The 17,996-nt window shown below is 43.7% G+C and overlaps 1 protein-coding gene across 2 annotated transcripts in view; it reads right to left on the minus strand.

The window, feature by feature from the left end:
• Window positions 1-165: 165 nt before the first annotated feature.
• Window positions 166-17,996, minus strand: part of LOC106564120 (uncharacterized) — a 31,062-nt gene continuing 13,231 nt past the window's right edge. Inside the window, exons 1-9 of one of the 2 annotated variants that reach the window (XM_082958564.1) lie at window positions 16,978-17,098; window positions 14,942-15,006; window positions 14,534-14,819; window positions 10,426-10,863; window positions 8,552-9,501; window positions 8,022-8,232; window positions 7,549-7,827; window positions 7,098-7,331; window positions 166-4,539 (exon numbers count right to left, since the gene is read on the minus strand). In XM_082958564.1, the coding sequence (XP_082814690.1) occupies window positions 3,644-4,539; window positions 7,098-7,331; window positions 7,549-7,827; window positions 8,022-8,232; window positions 8,552-9,501; window positions 10,426-10,863; window positions 14,534-14,819; window positions 14,942-15,006; window positions 16,978-17,017 (3,399 nt within the window). In that variant the 5' untranslated portion in view covers window positions 17,018-17,098 and the 3' untranslated portion in view covers window positions 166-3,643. Of the gene's footprint in view, window positions 4,540-7,097; window positions 7,332-7,548; window positions 7,828-8,021; window positions 8,233-8,551; window positions 9,502-10,425; window positions 10,864-14,533; window positions 14,820-14,941; window positions 15,007-16,977; window positions 17,099-17,996 lie in introns of those variants that run through there. The other variant, XM_082958563.1, reaches the window with a different exon arrangement.

The raw sequence follows: 17,996 nt of genomic DNA on the forward strand, positions 1-17,996 counted from the left end.
AAACAGAGTTCGCTGATGCCGCGTTCACATGCTAGTCAGAACTAGGAGGACATTTCCGACTTGCTGATTCGTTGAATACAGCAGGTGTATAACTACAAGTTAGCAAGTCGAACATTTCATAGTTTCGACTTGCACTTAGCATTAGACTGTTGACAACATGTATACTATATTTAATCTCTAAATGTTTATTTAAAGCAAATACATTTTCACAATGAGCACTTGTCTCACATACATTGTTATGGTTGTTGGTTAGCTTGCTAGTGAATTTTTGCCATATTAGCATAAACATGACATCAGTCAAAACACCTCAAAACAAGGAATTAATACAATGAGCACCACCTACGATTCCCCACATGGCAACTTATTTCATTTATTTTACTCATTTTTCTCCCCTATTTCGTGATTTCCAATTGGTAGTTACAGTCTTGCCCCATCGCTGCAACTCCCATACAGATTCAGGAGAGGCGAAGGTCACACTGCTACATAACCCGGAAGCCAGCCTCACCAATGTGTCGGAGGAAACACCGTCCAACTGGCAACCATGTCAGCGTGCATTGCGCCCGGCTCACCATAGGAGTCACTAGAGAGCGATAGGACAAGGACATCCCAGCCGACCAAAGCCTCTCCTAACATGGACGATGCTGGGCCAATTGTGCACCGCCTCATGGGTCTCCTGGTCGCAGCCGGTTGATACACAGCCCGGGATCGAACCCAGATCTGTAGTGACACCTCTAGCATTGCGATGCCGTGGCTTAGACCACTGCACCACACGGGAGGTCCCCATGGCAACCTCTTGTCACTGAGGGGGTTTGTTTATCTTGCCCGGGTTACACTGGTGGGAGGAGTTTGAACCAGGTGGAAAGTGATTGCAGTAGTTTTGGAAGCGGGCTGCCTCCTGGGCATGAGCCAGGTGCTCTGGCTGACATTAAGTCTCCTCCAAACAAAAGTTCCATAATAGAGTAACAATTTCATTAGTCATTACTCATTGCTGATTAAAACAGACACTCTTCATTTCTTGAGCTCAGCAGTTTCATAGTTTATATAAAATAAAATAAAAATGGAGATTGGTTTTTGAAATCATTGCAATGATTTATTTAATCATGATACGACTACTGTGCACAGGTACTGTTGTATCAGGTGGTGACATTCCACACTGAGACCCGTCTGCGAGAACTTCAGATAAAACATTTAAGTGCTTATGAATGAGAGACAATTGAACAGAGTAATATGACATACAATAAAAAATAAAGTTACTCAAATAGTATATTTAGTGTAAAACAGACAAGCGTCTCAACTCAACGGATGGTCATAAAAAAGGCATTGATCACAAATCTTAATCGTAAAATAACACTTGCTTGGCTTTTCACCCGCTCCCAGAACCTGAACGTAACTAATGCACCTCTATGTGTGGACTCCCACTGGTGATGGCATAACAGCCTGAACCTTGGTTTTTGGCCTTCCTCAGTCTAAATTAAGAAAAGAGCATACAAATAATTTTGAAAATAATTTTGTTTTTGTGCGGACCCTCTACAAATGAAACTCTGAAGGCAAACAGAGCCCAGTTAGCATCCATCTTTCATAACTGTGGTGGGGATCGGAGAAGAGGAACATACATAAATAACGGTAACCCCTGTATATAGCTCCGCTATTGTTATTTTACTGCTGCTTTTTAATTATTTGTTATTTATACTTTTTTTTTTAGGTATTTTCTTAACTTCATTGTTGATTAAGGGCTTGTCAGTAAGCAATTCACTGAAAGATCTACACCTGTTGTATTCGGCACGTGTGCCAAATACAATTTGATTTGATGCTAGCAAGGACTAGCACATGAATTCCCACTACTTTTAACAGTCGAGACAAAAGTAGTGAGATTAACCACAGAGATAATATACTTGTCTGGTTTCCCGGATATAGATTAAGCCTAGTCCAGAGGCCGTCTATATGAAGCATCTTAAAGTAGGAGTGCTGATTGATAGTCAGCTTCACCTTTTCAGATCTCAATAAATAAGGTTACATGGACAGGGACCTGATCCTAGATCAGCACTCCTACTCTGAGACACATGAAACTATTGAACATGCTTTTTAAATCCAGAACGAATCTTAAATCGGTGTCCGGGAAAGTGGCCTTAAGTGTTGTAAGCAACGTAGTGGTGGTTAAAGGCGCAATCTGCAGTTCAAACTAGAGGTCGGCCGGTTAATTAGGGCCGATTTCAAGTTTTCATAACAAATCGGTAATCAGAATTTTTGGATGCCGATTATGGCCCATTACATTAAATTCCATGAGGAAACTGTGTGGCAGGCTGACCACCTGTTACGCGAGTGCAGCAAAGAGCCAAGGTAAGTTGCTAGCTAGCATTAAACGTATCTTATAAAAAACAATCAGTCTTCACATAATCACTAGTTAACTACACATGGTTGATGATATTACTAGGTTAACAAGCTTGTCCTGCGTTGCATATAAATCAATGCGCTGCCTGTTAATTTATCATCGAATCACAGCCAACCTCGCCAAACGGGTGATGATTTAAAAAAAGCACAATCATTGCACGAATGTACCTAACCATAAACATCAATGCCTTTCTTAAAATCAATACACAGAAGTATATTTTTTGAAACCTGCATATTTAGTTAAAAGAAATTCATGTTAGCAGGCAATATTAACTAGGGAAATTGTGTCACATCTCTAGCGTTCATTGCACGCAGAGTCAGAGTATATGCAAGAGTTTGGGCTGCCTGGCTCGTTGCGAATTAATTTGCCAGAATTGTACATAATTATGACATAACATTGAAGGTTGTGCAATGTAACAGCAATATTTAGACTTAGGGTTGCCACCCGTTAGATAAAATCCGGAACGGTTCCGGATTTCAATGAAAGAATAAACGTTTTGTTTTCGAAATTATAGTTTCCGGATTTGACCATATTAATGACCAAAGGCTTATATTTCTGTGATTATTATATTATAATTAAGTCTATGATTTGATATTTGATAGAGCAGTCTGACTGAGTGGTGGCAGGCAGCAGCAGGCTCGTAAGCATTCATTCAAACAGCACTGTGTTTGCAAGCAGCTCTTAACAATGCTTGAAGCACAGCGCTGTTTATGACTTCAAACCTATCAACTCCTGAGATTAGGCTGGCAATACTAAAGTGCCTATTAGAACATCCAATAGTCAAAGGTATATGGAATAGAGAGAAATAGTCGACGCATCATAATTCCTATAATAACTACAACCTAAAACTTCTTAACTGGGAATATTGAAGAACTGGGAATACTGAACCACCAGCTTTCATATGTCTCATGTTCTGAGCAAGGAATTTAAACGTTAGCTTTTTTACATGGCACATATTGCACTTTTACTTTCTTCTCCAACACTGTGTTTTTGCATTATTTAAACCAAATTGATCATGTTTCATTATTTATTTATGTATTATATTAAGTTAAAATAAGTGTTCATTCAGTATTGTTGTAATTGTCATTATTACAAATATTACCACACTCATATATATATAAAAAATATTCCAAAAAATTGGCCGATTAATCGGTATCGGCGTGCGTTGGTCCTCCAATAATCGGTATCGGCGTTGAAAAATCATAATCGGTCGACCTCTAGTTCAAACAACAACAAAAATTGAAAATGTCCCATTTAAAGGTGCCAGTACTGCCAGTGAGGTCTCTCCAGATCACTCTCAACTCTAGGTAGGCCTAGAGGCATGGGTCTCTCCACTCTGGGTAGAGGCACGGGTCTCTCTACTCTAGGAGCTGGCCTGGGTCTTCCCATCCTGGGTGATTGGTTTGGTATGTCCATGCTGTCCGCGCTGGACGACTGCTTAGGCCTGCCTAGCTGGCGGGTCGGTCCGATGGGCTTGGGAGCGTGGGTCCTCTGGTGCTGCCGGAGCCCCTGTAGATAGTAGAAACTCTTCCCACACTCCTCACACTGATGGGGCTTCTCTCCCGTGTGGACTCTGAGGTGAACCTTGAGGTCAAATTCTCTGAAGTAACTCTTCCCACAGACGGAGCAGAGGTGGCTCTTCTGTCCAGTGTGCATACGGAAGTGACATGTAAGTTGGGACTGTTGCTTGAATCTCTTTCCGCACTCGGGGCAGAGGTGGGGTCTCTCTCCCCGGTGAGCGCTCTCGTGCTTCTTCAGCCCTTCTTCTGTGATGAAGCCCTTCCCACACTCAACACATTGGTAAGGCCTCTCCCCGGTGTGCAATCGCATGTGGATCTTAACGTAGTAATTACTGCGGAACCTCTTGCCACAGTCAGGGCAGGGGAAAGGCTTCTTGTTGTTGTGAGCCAACCGGTGCTCTTCTAACTGTGCCTTCTCAGAGAACTCCTCCCCACACAGCGAGCAGAAGAAAGAGGACTTCTCTCCGCTGTCCTGAGACGTCATGTGTTTCTGTACTGACGATAGATCTGGACGGTTGAAGTTCTCCTGAACTGCTGCTGCGGCGACGGTGTGATTCTCCCGGTGGTGTTCAGGACCTCTTGATGTAGAGGGCGCTAACCCACCAGCAGACAACAAACTAGGGTTCCCATCTGCAGGGAAGATAAAAGGTCGACATTTAGGTTGTGGCCCCAAAACGGACCCCTATTCCCTATATCAGGGCTCTCCAACCCTGTTCCTGGAGAGATACCCTCCTGCAGGTTTTGACTCAAACCCTGTTCGTGGAGAGATACTCTCCTGTAGGTTTTAACTCCAACCCTGTTCCTGGAGAGATACCGTCCTGTAGGTTTATACTCCAACCCTGTTCCAGGAGAGCTACCGTCCTGTAGGTTTATACTCCAACCCTGTTCCTGGAGAGATACCGTCCTGTAGGTTCATACTCCAACCCTGTTCCTGGAGAGCTACCATCCTGTAGGTTTATACTCCAACCCTGTTCCTGGAGAGCTACCCTCCTGCAGGTTTATACTCCAACCCTGTTCCTGGAGAGATACCATCCTGTAGGTTTATACTCCAACCCTGTTCCTGGAGAGATACCAGTCCTGTAGGTTTTAACCCCAACCCTAATCTAGCACACCTGATTCTAATAATTAGCTGGTTGATAAGATGAATCAGGTTAGTTACAACAGGGTTGGAGCAAAAACCTACAGGAGGGTATCTCTCCAGGAACAGGAGTTAAAACCTACAGGAGGGTTTCTCTCCAGGAACAGGAGTTAAAACCTACAGGAGGGTTTCTCTCCGGGAACAGGATTTAAAACCTACAGGAGGGTTTCTCTCCAGGAACAGGAGTTAAAACCTACAGGAGGGTTTCTCTCCAGGAACAGGGTTGGAGTATAAACCTACAGGATGGTAGCTCTCCAGGAACAGGGTTGGAGTATGAACCTACAGGACGGTATCTCTCCAGGAACAGGGTTGGAGTATAAACCTACAGGACGGTATCTCTCCAGGAACAGGAGTTAACCTACAGGAGGGTATCTCTCCAGGAACAGGAGTTAAAACCTACAGGAGGGTTTCTCTCCGGGAACAGGAGTTAACCTACAGGAGGGTTTCTCTCCAGGAACAGGAGTTAAAACCTACAGGAGGGTTTCTCTCCAGGAACAGGAGTTAAAACCTACAGGAGGGTTTCTCTCCTGGAACAGGGTTGGGAAAGCCCTGCCCTATATAGTGCACTACTTTTGAACCGGGCCCTTAGTGCTCTAAAACAGTAGTGCACTACTTAGGGAATAGGGTGCCATTAGGGATGTATCTTAGGGTAAAGTAGTGCACTATGTAGGGAATAGGGTGCCATTTGAGACACACATGGCCAGTGTTAAGTCCTTCAGACAAATATGCTCTTCATAGCCTTTGTTCCAGATCTATCTATACTCCACTGCTGTCATTGTTTGGATGTGACAATGAGGGACAGGGAGTTGGGCATGTTAGCACAAACAGACTGGCCCCCAGCTACTTTTACAACAGCATACATAAACCTCCCAAAAGACAATGAGAAAATATCAACGTTTAGCTGTATTTTCACATAAACCTGATAGGGACATTTTCAACCTCATGTTCATCATCCCATCACCACCTCAACATCAACATACAGTACAGTGCCTTCAGGAAGTATTCACACAACATCAACATACAGTACAGTGCCTTCAGGAAGTATTCACACCACCTCAACATACAGTACAGTGCCTTCAGGAAGTATTCACACCACCTCAACATACAGTACAGTGCCTTCAGGAAGTATTCACACCACCTCAACATACAGTACAGTGCCTTCAGGAAGTATTCACACCACCTCAACATACAGTACAGTGCCTTCAGGAAGTATTCACACCACCTCAACATACAGTACAGTGCCTTCAGGAAGTATTCACACCACCTCAACATACAGTACAGTGCCTTCAGGAAGTATTCACACCACCTCAACATACAGTACAGTGCCTTCAGGAAGTATTCACACCCCCTCGACTTTTCCCACATGTTGTTGTGTTACAGACAGAATTTGAAATGGATACATGTGAGATTTTGTGTGACTGGCCTACACACAATACCCCATAATGTAAAAGTAATGACGTAATGTGTTTAGAAATTGTTATAAATTCATTAAAAATGAAAAGCTGAAATGTCTCGTGTCAATAAGTATTCAACCCCTTTGTTATGGAAAGCCTAAATAAGTTCAGGAGTAAAAATGTACTTAACAAGTCACATGTTAAGTTGCATGGACTCACACTGTGTGCAATAATAGTGTTTAACATGATTTTTGAATGACTACCTCATCTCTGTACCTCACACCTGTAAGGTCCCTCAGTCAAGCAGTGAATTTCAAACACAGATTCAACCACAAAGACCAGGGAGGTTTTTCAATGTCTCACAAGGAAGGGCACCTATTGGTAGATGTGTAAATATTATAAAGCAGATATTGAATATCTCTTTGAGCCTGGTGAAGTTATGAATTACACTTTGAATTTTTCTCCCACTTTGACTAGAGTATTTTGTGTAGATCATTAACAACAACAAAAAATAACAATTAAACCCATTTGAATCCCACCTTGTAACACAACAAAATGTGGAAAAAGTCAAGGGGTGTGAATCTTTTCTGAAGACACTGCACGTGGACCACAACATCAGCATATGTTGCTGAATGTCTTTCCAAAGTCTCTCTCACCTCTGTGTGTTTTCATGTGTGTTTTCAGGTTCCCTGGCTGAGTGAAACCCTTTCCACACAGGGAGCAACAGTAAGGTTTCTCCCCGGTGTGGATTCTCACGTGTAACTTCAGCTTGGACGCGTCGGATAGTTCTTTGCCACAGGTTGGACATCGGTGAGTCCTCTTCCCTCTCCCCCGCTGCTGTCCTGTAGTTGGACCTGCTGCCTCACCAGAGAACACACCCAGACTCTCCTCTGGAACAAACACACAGTTAGTGTATCTCAAACGGTACCCTATTCCCTATATAGTGCACTACCTTTGACAAGAGCCTATGGGCCCTAGTGTGCACTATGTAGGGAATAGGGTGCCATTTGAGGGACAGCCTACACAGTGAATTCACTAGTAACCTGTCAGAAAGGCTATTACAGTCATGACGTAGCCATCGTGAGTCTCCATCACAGGCTCTCTTACCGGTGTGCTCTTCCTGATGTCTCTGCAGCAGCTCTTTGTTGTTGAACGGTGCTCCACACACGTAGCAGTTGTAATCTAGATGTGTCTGCAGGTGTAGCAACAGCTCATATTCCCGGGGGAATCCCTCTCCACATTTAAAGCAGCGACGGTTGTTAAACCTCTTGGCTTTGGGTTGCTTCTGTTTGCCTTCTTTGACTCTGGTTTTCCGTTTGACCTGTTGTTTCTTCCGGTGTTTTCTCTGTCCTCCTGATGCAGAGGGACCACCGCCACCGGTCTTGGCTGTGTGACAAAAGAGACTGGGTTTAAAGAATTGGTCAAATACATTGTCCGTCGCCCAAATGGCACGCTATTCCCTATTTAGGGCACTACTTTTGAACAGAGCCCTATATAGGCGACAGGATGCAATTTATAACGCAGCCAAATTAACAGGCTATAGTTGAATGATTTTCTGTTGACATTCTACCTCCACTTACCAAGACGAAGAGCAGGTTTCCAACTGGCGTCGTCTTCTTCAGAATTACCCGAACCATCAACGTTCACCTCTTCTTCTTCTTCTTCCTCCTCCTCCTCCTCTTCTTCAGCTCTGGCCTTCAACCGAGGTGTTTGACTGGATGCCTTGCTGCTATGGCTTGGATCAGGACCCTGGGATTCTATAGCTTTAGGGCTGGATTGGTCACCAGGATCCTACAATGAAAACACAAGTCATTCTTGGTTAACAGTCAGTAGTAATATAATGTTTGTTGTAGGATTTCCCAGGGTAGCGTCCTCCTCGACCCCCTTTCTGTTCCTTGTCAAACAGGAAGTGTATATGTAGCAGATTTTGAGTGGCGGTTGGCTAAATCTATGCCTAACTTTAACCTAATCCCCACCCATTCTAACCATAAACCCAAACCGATTGCATAAACTTCTAGATTTCAGAGTGAAACCCCCCCCCCCCCCAAAAAAAAACAAAACCTGAAAGCGATAGCATTAGCATTAGCTTACAGCAAACCAAACCACATACCTTTCTGATAAGGGATGTTGGAAGACCACTTCCTCCACTGCCGTAGTGAGGGCCTTTGGGGATGGGTGGGGTTGGTTCCACTATAGGCTTCCCAGGGTGCATCTGCTGCATGTGTGACCGGATGCCTGCTCTGTACCTGTAGCTCTTGCCACACTCATGGCACTGGTAGGGCTTCTCTCCAGAGTGAACTCTGAGATGCACCCTGAGGTCAAACTCTCTGGCGAAACTCTTCCCACACAGGAAGCAGAGATGGCTCCTCTCTCCGGTGTGGATCTTGAAGTGACAGGTCAGCTGGGATTGTTGTTTGAAACACTTGCCACACGCAGGGCATCGGTACGGCCTCTCTCCTCGGTGAGCGCTCTCGTGCTTCTTGAGCCCCTCCGCTGACAGGAAACTCTTATCACACTGGACGCAGTGGTAAGAGATCTTCCCACTGTGGATCTTCCGGTGGATCTTGATGTAACTCTTGCTGGAGAATCTCTTCCCACAGTCTGGACAGGGGTAAGGTTTCTCTGGTTTCTCATGGGAGTGGGCGATCACCAGGTGATCATCCAGAAGGCCTTTTTGAGAGAACTCTGCCCCGCAGAGAGGGCACTGTGGATTAGACTGGTTCTCTACAGTGTGAGTTCTCATGTGTATCTGTAGACTTGGAGTTTGGCATTCCTCTCCTATTGGCTTAGCTGTGCGGTTGTCATGGTATTGGTCCAGGACTCCTATTGGCTTAGCTGTGCGGTTGTCATGGTATTGGTCCAGGACTCCTATTGGCTTAGCTGTGTGGTTGTCATGGTATTGGTCCAGGACTCCTATTGGCTTAGCTGTGTGGTTGTCATGGTATTGGTCCAGAACTCCTATTGGCTTAGCTGTGTGGTTGTCATGGTATTGGTCCGGGACACCTATTGTAGGAAGCCTCTCCACGATGTCAGGCCAGAAACTGGGATTCCTGACTTCTCCTGCATGGGGGAAGATAGTGTTAGTTCATGTTAAGTCTAACCAGATAATGACTAGGGCCAGGACGATACCAGTATCATCTTACTCAGATAATGACTAGGGCCAGGACGATACCAGTATCATCTTACTCAGATAATGACTGGGGCCAGGACGATACCAGTATCATCTTACTCAGATAATGACTGGGGCCAGGACGATACCAGTATCATCTTACTCAGATAATGACTAGGGCCAGGACGATACCAGTATCATCTTACTCAGATAATGACTGGGGTCAGGACGATACCAGTATCATCTTACTCAGATAATGACTGGGGCCAGGACGATACCAGTATCATCTTACTCAGATAATGACTGGGGTCAGGACGATACCAGTATCATCTTACTCAGATAATGACTGGGGCCAGGACGATACCAGTATCATCTTACTCAGATAATGACTGGGGTCAGGACGATACCAGTATCACCCTACTCAGATAATGACTGGGGTCAGGACGATAACAAAAATATATCTAAAGATTTGTTTTTACAAAAGCTTAAAGGGATACTTTGGGATTTTGGCAATGAGGTAAATTATCCACTTCACCAGTCAGATGAACTTGTGGATACCATTTTTATGTCTTTGTGTCCAGTATGAAGGAAGTTAGAGGTTGTTTTGTGAGCCATTGCCAACTAGCGTTAGCGCTACGCAGTTAGCAATTATGATTATTTTGAAATGTTTTATTTAACCTTTATTTAACTAGGCAAGTCAATTGCGCTGCCGCTAGATAGCAACTTCCTTTAAACTGCAAGCAGAAACATAAAAATGGTATCCACGAGTTTGGTAATGTAGATAAAGGACCTCATTACCAAATCCCAAAGTATCCCTTTAAGAGGACAAACGTATTTCCACAGTTGAGTCACTGGGCAGATGTACGAGTTCTCACCCTTGTGCACACTGTGGTGTATTTTCAGATTTCCTTTCTGAGCGAATCTCTTCCCACACACAGAGCACTGGAAAGGCTTCTCTCCCGTGTGTGTCCGCTCGTGCATCATCAGTTTATGTGCATCGGATGCTTCGTATCCACACGTTAAGCAGCGGTGAACCTTCTTAGTTTTGAACATGGTCGTTCCATCTATATGAATGGTCTGGTGTAAGAGCATGTCGTAGATACGGGAGAATCCCTCTCCACATTTAAAGCAGCGGTGGGTCATCTTAGCTTTCTTCTCCTTCTTCGGTTTCTTTTCTTTCTTTGGCTGCTTTCGTTCTGGACTCTTCTTCCGTTTGGTCCCCTGTGTCTTCTCTTTCTCCTGGTGTTGTCGCTCCAGTGCTCCTGGTGTTGAGGTAGTTCCCTCACTACCGTGGCAGGAGTTAGGACTCATTCCTGTGGAGAGAAGAGAGTTCAGTGGGTCAGTATGGGTAGAGTTCCCTCACTACCGTGGCAGGAGTTAGAACTCATCAGTATGGGTAGAGTTCCCTCACTACCGTGGCAGGAGTTAGGACTCATCAGTATGGGTAGAGTTCCCTCACTACCGTGGCAGGAGTTAGGACTCATCAGTATGGGTAGAGTTCCCTCACTACCGTGGCAGGAGTTAGGACTCATCAGTATGGGTAGAGTTCCCTCACTACCGTGGCAGGAGTTAGGACTCATCAGTATGGGTAGAGTTCCCTCACTACCGTGGCAGGAGTTAGGACTCATCAGTATGGGTAGAGTTCCCTCACTACCGTGGCAGGAGTTAGAACTCATCAGTATGGGTAGAGTTCCCTCACTACCGTGGCAGGAGTTAGGACTCATCAGTATGGGTAGAGTTCCCTCACTACCGTGGCAGGAGTTAGGACTCATCAGTATGGGTAGAGTTCCCTCACTACCGTGGCAGGAGTTAGAACTCATCAGTATGGGTAGAGTTCCCTCACTACCGTGGCAGGAGTTAGGACTCATCAGTATGGGTAGAGTTCCCTCACTACCGTGGCAGGAGTTAGGACTCATCAGTATGGGTAGAGTTCCCTCACTACCGTGGCAGGAGTTAGGACTCATCAGTATGGGTAGAGTTCCCTCACTACCGTGGCAGGAGTTAGGACTCATCAGTATGGGTAGAGTTCCCTCACTACCGTGGCAGGAGTTAGGACTCATCAGTATGGGTAGAGTTCCCTCACTACCGTGGCAGGAGTTAGGACTCATCAGTATGGGTAGAGTTCCCTCACTACCGTGGCAGGAGTTAGGACTCATCAGTATGGGTAGAGTTCCCTCACTACCGTGGCAGGAGTTAGGACTCATCAGTATGGGTAGAGTTCCCTCACTACCGTGGCAGGAGTTAGGACTCATCAGTACGGGTAGAGTTCCCTCACTACCGTGGCAGGAGTTAGGACTCATCAGTACGGGTAGAGTTCCCTCACTACCGTGGCAGGAGTTAGGACTCATCAGTATGGGTAGAGTTCCCTCACTACCGTGGCAGGAGTTAGGACTCATCAGTATGGGTAGAGTTCCCTCACTACCGTGGCAGGAGTTAGGACTCATCAGTATGGGTAGAGTTCCCTCACTACCGTGGCATGTAGCGTACATGCTATTGTGTGAAAACAGTGGCCACGTATTCCCTATATAGTGCATACATCCGTCTCCCTCTCTACAGTGTACTATATAGGGAATAGGGCTCTGGTCTATAGTAGTGTACTATATAGGGAATAGGGCTCTGGTCTATAGTAGTGCACTATATAGGGAATAGGGCTCTGGTCTATAGTAGTGTACTATATAGGGAATAGGGCTCTGGTCTATAGTAGTGTACTATATAGGGAATAGGGCTCTGGACTATAGTAGTGCACTATATAGGGAATAGGGCTCTGGTCTATAGTAGTGCACTATATAGGGAATAGGGCCCTGGTCTATAGTAGTGTTCTATATAGGGAATAGGCTCTGGTCTATAGTAGTGCACTATATAGGGAATAGGGCTCTGGTCTATAGTAGTGCACTATATAGGGAATAGGCTCTGGTCTATAGTAGTGCACTATATAGGGAATAGGGCTCTGGTCTAAAGTAGTACACTATATAGGGAATAGGGCCCTGGTCTATAGTAGTGTTCTATATAGGGAATAGGGCTCTGGTCTATAGTAGTGCACTATATAGGGAATAGGGCTCTGGTCTATAGTAGTGCACTATATAGGGAATAGGGCTCTGGTCTATAGTAGTGCACTATATAGGGAATAGGGCCCTGGTCTATAGTAGTGTACTATATAGGGAATAGGGTGCCATTTGGGATGAACACATTCTTTAACTCACCTTTCTGTCACCACTTGTAAACAAAATATGTTTACATATCTTACATTACTCATTTCATATGTATATACTGTATTCTATCCTATTCTACTGTATCTTAGTCTATGTATTACTCATCTCATATGTATATACTGTATTCTATCCTATTCTACTGTATCTTAGTCTATGTATTACTCATCTCATATGTATATACTGTTATATCCTACTGTATCTTAGTCTATGTATTACTCATCTCACGACTGCTACCTACTACTGTATTCTATCCTACGTTCTAGCTGTATTCTCACTCCGTACTGCCCTACTCTGTACGTCTATGTATTACTCATCTCACATGTATATACTGTATTCTATCCTATTCTACTGTATCTGTCTATGTATTACTCATCTCACCTGTATATACTGGTTTCTATCCTATTCTACTGTATCTTAGTCTATGTATTACTCATCTCATATGTATATACTGTATTCTATCCTATTCTACTGCATCTTAGTCTATGTATTACTCATCTCATATGTATATACTGTATTCTATCCTATTCTACTGTATCTTAGTCTATGTATTACTCATCTCATATGTGTATATACTGTATTCTATCCTACTGTATCTTAGTCTATGTATTACTCATCTCATATGTATATACTGTATTCTATCCTCTTCTACTGTATCTTAGTCTATGTATTACTCATCTCATATGTATATACTGTATTCTATCCTACTGTATCTTAGTCTATGCTGCTCTGACATTGCTCGTCCAAATATTTATATATTCTTAATTCTATTCCTTTACTTTAGATTGTGTGTATTGTTAGATAATACTGCACTGTTGGAGCTAGAAACACAAGCATTTCGCTACACCCACAATCACATCTGCTAAACATGTGTATGTGACCAATAACATCTGCTAAACATGTGTATGTGACCAGTAACATCTGCTAAACACGTGTACGTGACCAATAACATCTGCTAAACACGTGTACATGACCAGTAACATCTGTTAACCACGTGTACGTGACCAGTAACATCTGCTAAACACGTGTACGTGACCAATAACATCTGCTAAACATGTGTATGTGACCAGTAACATCTGCTAAACACGTGTACGTGACCAATAACATCTGCTAAACACGTGTACATGACCAGTAACATCTGTTAACCACGTGTACGTGACCAGTAACATCTGCTAAACACGTGTACGTGACCAATAACATCTGCTAAACACGTGTACATGACCAATAACATCTGCTAAACACGTGTACATGACCAATAACATCTGCTAAACATGTGTACATGACCAATAACATCTGCTAAACACGTGTACGTGACCAGTAACATCTGCTAAACACGTGTACATGACCAGTAACATCTGTTAACCACGTGTACGTGACCAGTAACATCTGCTAAACACGTGTACGTGACCATAACATCTGCTAAACACGTGTACATGATCAATAACATCTGCTAAACACGTGTACATGACCAATAACATCTGCTAAACATGTGTACATGACCAATAACATCTGCTAAACACGTGTACGTGACCAGTAACATCTGCTAAACATGTGTACGTGACCAGTAACATCTGCTAAACATGTGTACGTGACCAGTAACATCTGCTAAACACGTGTACATGACCAATAACATCTGCTAAACACGTGTACATGACCAATAACATCTGCTAAACACGTGTATGTGACCAATAACATCTGCTAAACAAGTGTACGTGACCAATAACATCTGCTAAACACGTGTACGTGACCAGTAACATGTGATTTGACTTTGATTTACCAAGATGAGGAGTATCCCAGGAAGCTTGTTCTACTACAGAATTCAACAGATCACCAACTTCCTCTTCCTCCCCTTCTTCATCTTCACCCACTTCTTCCTCTTCCACCTCCCACTCTTCCTCCTCCTCTTCTTCCTCATCCTCCTCTTCTTCTTCTTCTTCTTCTTCTTCTTCCTCATCCTCCTCTTCTTCAATATGAATGTTCATCCCAGGTGTTTGAGTGATGTCCTCCTCATGTCTTCGGTCAGGACCCTGGGACTCTGTCGACCCCGATTGAGCCCCAGGATCCTAGAATAAAGACAAGACCTTTTCTAGTCAAGTTACCATGGAAACCAAGTTGGAACAAAAATGGGTTCAATAGAATTTGAACAATATCTCCTATTAAAATGTTTGTTATTAGTTTCTCCCACCTTGTTGATGTGTGATGTAGGGGGACTTCCTCCTTCACTACCAGAGCCATGGACAGGACTCTCTCCTGTAGAGATAGGTTGGTATTATGGGTTATAATGAGACTACCAGAGCCATGGACAGGACTCTCTCCTGTAGAGATAGGTTGGTATTATGGGTTATAATGAGACTACCAGAGCCATGGACAGGACTCTCTCCTGTAGAGATAGGTTGGTATTATGGGTTATAATGAGACTACCAGAGCCATGGACAGGACTCTCTCCTGTAGAGATAGGTTGGAATTATGGGTTATAATGAGACTACCAGAGCCATGGACAGGACTCTCTCCTGTAGAGATAGGTTGGTATTATGGGTTATAATGAGACTACCAGAGCCATGGACAGGACTCTCTCCTGTAGAGATAGGTTGGAATTATGGGTTAGACCAGGGGTCTGGGTTAGACTTAGGCCCCCTGGGGGGGGGGCACCTTCCAGCATTAGGGGGGACCCCCCACCCCCCCCGCGGACACTATGGGACAAGCACTGTTCATGACACAAACTGTTCACACCCCTCTTGTTGGTGGAGAAAACATTTTGCGGGTTTAAAGCTGATTTCCTGCAATTCTACACATTTTTGTCATGGGGTACAGGGAACATTTTGCCATATTAAAGCCATGTCTAATGTGTATTCATGTGATATCTGAGTGACTCAAACAATGCAACAAAATCTATGAGCTAAAAATCCTAGCTAAAAAAACGTTAGCTGACATGGGCTAGTTGATCTGGACATTTCTGACCAGTTATAAATTGTTTTCCAAGGTATGTAATGACTGACATGACAACAGGAACTGATGACGAACTACCCAATTTCTACATCACACCTTGTGCGTTCTACTATTACAACTTTCAAGAGTACATTTAAAGCCAGACTGAGTTCCTTAAAACCACTGGGTTAGATAATGAGTCAGACTCTATTACTATGTAACTAAAAGAACAGTCAGTGTTCTGCCTCCACTTACTATGTTGAACAGAATCCCAGTCAACTAAAGAAGTCAGCATTCTGCCTCCACTTACTATGTTGAACAGAATCCCAGTCAACTAAAGAACAGTCAGCATTCTGCCTCCACTTACTATGTTGAACAGAATCCCAGTCAACTAAAGAACAGTCAGCATTCTGCCTCCACTTACTATGTTGAACAGAATCCCAGTCAACTAAAGAACAGTCAGCATTCTGCCTCCACTTACTATGTTGAACAGAATCCCAGTCAACTAAAGAACAGTCAGCATTCTGCCTCCACTTACTATGTTGAACAGAATCCCAGTCAACTAAAGAACAGTCAGCATTCTGCCTCCACTTACTATGTTGAACAGAATCCCAGTCAACTAAAGAACAGTCAGCATTCTGCCTCCACTTACTATGTTGAACAGAATCCCAGTCAACTAAAGAAGTCAGCATTCTGCCTCCACTTACTATGTTGTCAGCATTCTGCCTCCACTTACTATGTTGAACAGAATCCCAGTCAACTAAAGAAGTCAGCATTCTGCCTCCACTTACTATGTTGAACAGAATCCCAGTCAACTAAAGAAGTCAGCATTCTGCCTCCACTTACTATGTTGAACAGAATCCCAGTCAACTAAAGAACAGTCAGCATTCTGCCTCCACTTACTATGTTGAACAGAATCCCAGTCAACTAAAGAACAGTCAGCATTCTGCCTCCACTTACTATGTTGAACAGAATCCCAGTCAACTAAAGAACAGTCAGCATTCTGCCTCCACTTACTATGTTGAACAGAATCCCAGTCAACTAAAGAAGTCAGCATTCTGCCTCCACTTACTATGTTGAACAGAATCCCAGTCAACTAAAGAAGTCAGCATTCTGCCTCCACTTACTATGTTGAACAGAATCCCAGTCAACTAAAGAAGTCAGCATTCTGCCTCCACTTACTATGTTGAACAGAATCCCAGTCAACTAAAGAACAGTCAGCATTCTGCCTCCACTTACTATGTTGAACAGAATCCCAGTCAACTAAAGAACAGTCAGCATTCTGCCTCCACTTACTATGTTGAATAGAATCCCAGTCAACTAAAGAAGTCAGCATTCTGCCTCCACTTACTATGTTGAACAGAATCCCAGTCAACTAAAGAACAGTCAGCATTCTGCCTCCACTTACTATGTTGAACAGAATCCCAGTCAACTAAAGAACAGTCAGCATTCTGCCTCCACTTACTATGTTGAACAGAATCCCAGTCAACTAAAGAACAGTCAGCATTCTGCCTCCACTTACTATGTTGAACAGAATCCCAGTCAACTAAAGAACAGTCAGCATTCTGCCTCCACTTACTATGTTGAACAGAATCCCAGTCAACTAAAGAACAGTCAGCATTCTGCCTCCACTTACTATGTTGAACAGAATCCCAGTCAACTAAAGAACAGTCAGCATTCTACCTCCACTTACTATGTTGAACAGAATCCCAGTCAACTAAAGAACAGTCAGCATTCTGCCTCCACTTACTATGTTGAACAGAATCCCAGTCAACTAAAGAACAGTCAGCATTCTGCCTCCACTTACTATGTTGAACAGAATCCCAGTCAACTAAAGAACAGTCAGCATTCTGCCTCCACTTACTATGTTGAACAGAATCCCAGTCAACTAAAGAACAGTCAGCATTCTGCCTCCACTTACTATGTTGAACAGAATCCCAGTCAACTAAAGAACAGTCAGCATTCTGCCTCCACTTACTATGTTGAACAGAATCCCAGTCAACTAAAGAACAGTCAGCATTCTGCCTCCACTTACTATGTTGAACAGAATCCCAGTCAACTAAAGAACAGTCAGCATTCTGCCTCCACTTACTATGTTGAACAGAATCCCAGTCAACTAAAGAAGTCAGCATTCTGCCTCCACTTACTATGTTGAACAGAATCCCAGTCAACTAAAGAAGTCAGCATTCTGCCTCCACTTACTATGTTGAACAGAATCCCAGTCAACTAAAGAAGTCAGCATTCTGCCTCCACTTACTATGTTGAACAGAATCCCAGTCAACTAAAGAAGTCAGCATTCTGCCTCCACTTACTAT

This window comes from Salmo salar, chromosome 12 (genome assembly GCF_965601325.2).
Source record: "Salmo salar chromosome 12, fSalSal1, whole genome shotgun sequence".
Classification (NCBI taxonomy): Eukaryota; Metazoa; Chordata; class Actinopteri; order Salmoniformes; family Salmonidae; genus Salmo; species Salmo salar.